This window comes from Trichechus manatus, unplaced genomic scaffold (assembly GCF_000243295.1).
Source record: "Trichechus manatus latirostris isolate Lorelei unplaced genomic scaffold, TriManLat1.0 scaffold00327, whole genome shotgun sequence".
Classification (NCBI taxonomy): Eukaryota; Metazoa; Chordata; class Mammalia; order Sirenia; family Trichechidae; genus Trichechus; species Trichechus manatus.
The window spans coordinates 838,828-842,188 of NW_004444263.1; the positions used below are offsets into that span (position 1 = coordinate 838,828).

Here is a 3,361-nt window from a genome sequence, read left to right on the forward strand (position 1 = left end):
ACTCTATTCCTTAGTTTGATTTATATCCTTGAATAATTTTGAAAAAGACCGTTCTTGTTCTTCCTGCGTTGGTCTGAATTTTTGTCCCTTGATTTATGTTTCCTGGGCTGATCTCAGATAGAAGTTCTGAAATTCATTTTTGTCTTTTCTCTGTGCCTTGGTCTTTCCACCTGTGTGATTAGAAGGAATAGGCCTCGTCCCAGATGCTCCCGTAAAGGTTCTCCTAACATCTCCTTCCTTGGTTCCCTGTGGTGGGGCTGTGGCCCAGCCACCCCTTGGGGGAAGACTTCCAATAAAACCCCCAAAATGCAGGCTGGATGCCCCCCTAGAGATAGGCAGGGTCCTGAGTCTGCACCTGGGACAAGGCGGCCTTCTGGCCTCCACAGTTTCCCTCCCACAGGTGTGGGCTGTGCTCCTCAAGTGCCTATCGATGGGCTGGAGGAGGATGGGGTCCTTGTGGCCTGCACGGCCCTTGGGTGGTTTCCGAAGCCCCAGGTTCAGTGCAGAGACTGTAGTGGAGAGAAGTTCCTGGCTTCCTCTGAGGCCCATGCCCAATATGCTGATGGGCTGTTTCCGTGGATCCTTCACTGGTGGTGAGAGACAGCTCTGTGAAGAAGGTGACCTGCTCCATCCTCAACCCCATCCTGGGCCAGGAGAAGGCAAAGGCCATTTTCATCCCAGGTCAGTGCTGTTCCTGCTCACAGGAAGGTCGGGTGGAGGGGGACCGAGTCCCTGAGTGTGCTGGGGTGGGCTGGCCTGGGTGTGCCCTGACGAGGTCTGTGGTTGGGCCGCAGAGCCCTTTTCTCCCCAGGCCTCTCCCTGGAAACCGGCTTTGGCTTTGAGCCTGAGCATGTTGGTGCTTGTCATCCTTGGGGCTGGCTATTTTCTCAAGAAGGAACATTCAGCAAAGGTGCAGGTGCTGAAGGCCAGAGGTAAGGCAAGGGAGGGGCGAAGCCTGGGTGAGGGCAGAGCTTTTGCAGAGAAGGAAATCTGACAGCAGGACCAGAGCCCATGGTTGCAGCCTCCAAGAAGACCCCGGGCCCCTGCCCAAAGCAGGAGACTCAGCAGATCCAGAGAGGGCAACTAGGGCCCTTTAGGCTCTGATGAGTGTGGAAGGAGAACTTTCTCCTGTATACAGAGGGGGTCATTTTTGTGTGTTCTGCAGGCACACAGCCTTTCCTTTTCTTAGAGAAGGGAGTTCATGCTGTTTTTTTTTTTTTTTTTTTTTGTAAAATCTTTTTCAGATGAACTCCAGGCAGAGCTGGGTAAGTTCTTCTCTCCCTCCCAAACTCTCTGTGTGTCTCATTTGGGGAAGATATTACTGTTCTTAGCTCACCTCATTTCCTGTGTGTTGCCTTTCAGACTAGGGAAAATCTTTCCCAAGAATGGTGAGTAACTCTCCTGAAGTCCCTGGGTCTACTGTTCCATATGTGCCCAGGTGTGCCCTCTCCCTTTGTGTCTCTGGCATGGACATGAGGATCCTGTTCTCTGAGGGCAGAAGTGGAAGATAGTGGAGGCAGGAATCCTGCTCCTGGGGCTCTTCCAGATCAGGGCGTCTGCTTCCCACCTGGTGTTGGAAACCTGGAATCTGTCATGCATCCTGGGTGTCATGGATTGAATTGTGTCACCCAAAAATATGTGTATCAATTTGGCTAGGCCATGATTCCCAGTATTGTGTGATTGTCCACCACTTTGTCATCTGATGTGATTTTCCTATGTGTTGTAAATTCTGTGTCTATGATGTTGATGAGTTGGGATTAGCAACAGTTATGTCAATGAGGCAGGACTCAATCTACAGGATTGTATTTCGTCTTGAGCCAATCTCTTTTGAGATATAAAAGAGAGAAGGAAGTGGAGAGACTTGGGGACCTCATAGCACCAAGCAATAAGAGCCAGGAGAAGAGCATGCCCTTTGTACCTGGGGTCCGTGTGCCTGAGAAGCTCTTAGACCAGGGGAAGATTGCTGACGAGGACCTTCCCCTAGAGCTGATACAGAGAGAAAGCCTTCCGCTGGAGCTGGCACCCTGAATTTGGACTTCTAGCCTACTAGACTGTGAGAGAATAAATTTCTCTTTGTTAAAGCCATTGACTTGTGTTACTGTGTTATAGCAGCACTAGATGAGTAAGACACTGGATCTTCTCATTCCAGGCCTGACGTGTTCACCATATTGTAGGTTTTCTAGCCTTCAGTGCATACATCTTTCAGTCTGCACCTGGTAGCCAAAAGAGATTTCATGAAAGGAGCTGTATAAATAAAAGGGGTCATTAGTTTAGGCCCCAATACCTTCTTCCTGGGAATGCCAGTGCTCTCCAGCTCCTACAGGTGTTGATCAAAAAGTGATGGGAACCCTCATCTGTTGCTGGTGGGAATGCAAAATGGTACAGCCACTTTGGAAAACAGTGTGGCAGTTCTTCAAAAAAATAAAAATAGAACTACCATATGACCCAGCAATCTGAATGCTAGGTATATACCCAAAATATTCAAAAGCGGGAACACAAACAGAAAACTGTACGGCAATGCTCACTGTAGCACTATTCACAATAGCCAAAATGTGGAAACAATGGAAATGCCTATCAACAGAAAAGTTGATAAACAGAAGGTGGTATATACTTACAATAGAATATTACTTATCCATAAAGAGAAATGAAGTCTTAATGCATGCCACAACATGGATGAACCCTGAAAACATGCTAATGAAATAATTCAATCACAAAAAGACAAATACTTGATCTCACTTCTATGAAATAGACAAATATATGGAAACCAATGATTATTAATGGTTACCAGGGGTGGGAGGGAGGAGAAAGGAGGAGTTACTGTTCAGAGGACGCTGAGTTTATGTTAATGTTGGTGAAATAATTTAGAAAAAGAGATTGATAATGGTTGCTCAACATGAAGAATGTAGTAAATGTTATTGAAATATACATGTAAAAGTAGTTTAATTGACGTTTTTTTTTTTTAATGAATATTTGTTCCAGAATAGAAAAATGTGATGAGGAGAGGACTGGGCTGAGTGTGCAGGGAGATGAGATGAAATCAACTGAGGGCTCCCTAGAAGAGAGATGTTATTATCTCCAGAAATAGTTTATCTGAGAATGAATGGCCACTTTTACCCTGAAGTTGGTGTCATAGCCCTGTTTTTCCTTCATTTCTCCTTTCTGGTTACTGGTTATTTCCTAGCTATATATTTGGCTAAAAGAAAAAGACTGGCTAAAATAATGCTTTCTTACAATTATGGAATAATTTATGATTTTTATTTGTATATATATTTTCAGACATATATTTTTTGATTCTTAGTAGCAACACTGAATGCTGGTAGAACAGACCTTCTGGAGGTTGTTGTGACACAGAACAGCTAAG

General features: G+C 45.4%; 1 protein-coding gene across 1 annotated transcript in view; it reads left to right on the forward strand.

Annotated features, from left to right (window-relative positions):
• Nucleotides 1–850: 850 nt before the first annotated feature.
• LOC101360820 (butyrophilin-like protein 1) overlaps nt 851–3,361 on the forward strand; it is a 43,157-nt gene continuing 40,646 nt past the window's right edge. The window contains exon 1 of the mRNA XM_023725572.1: nt 851–932. Within this exon, the coding sequence (XP_023581340.1) occupies nt 851–932 (82 nt within the window). The remainder of the gene's footprint in view (nt 933–3,361) is intronic.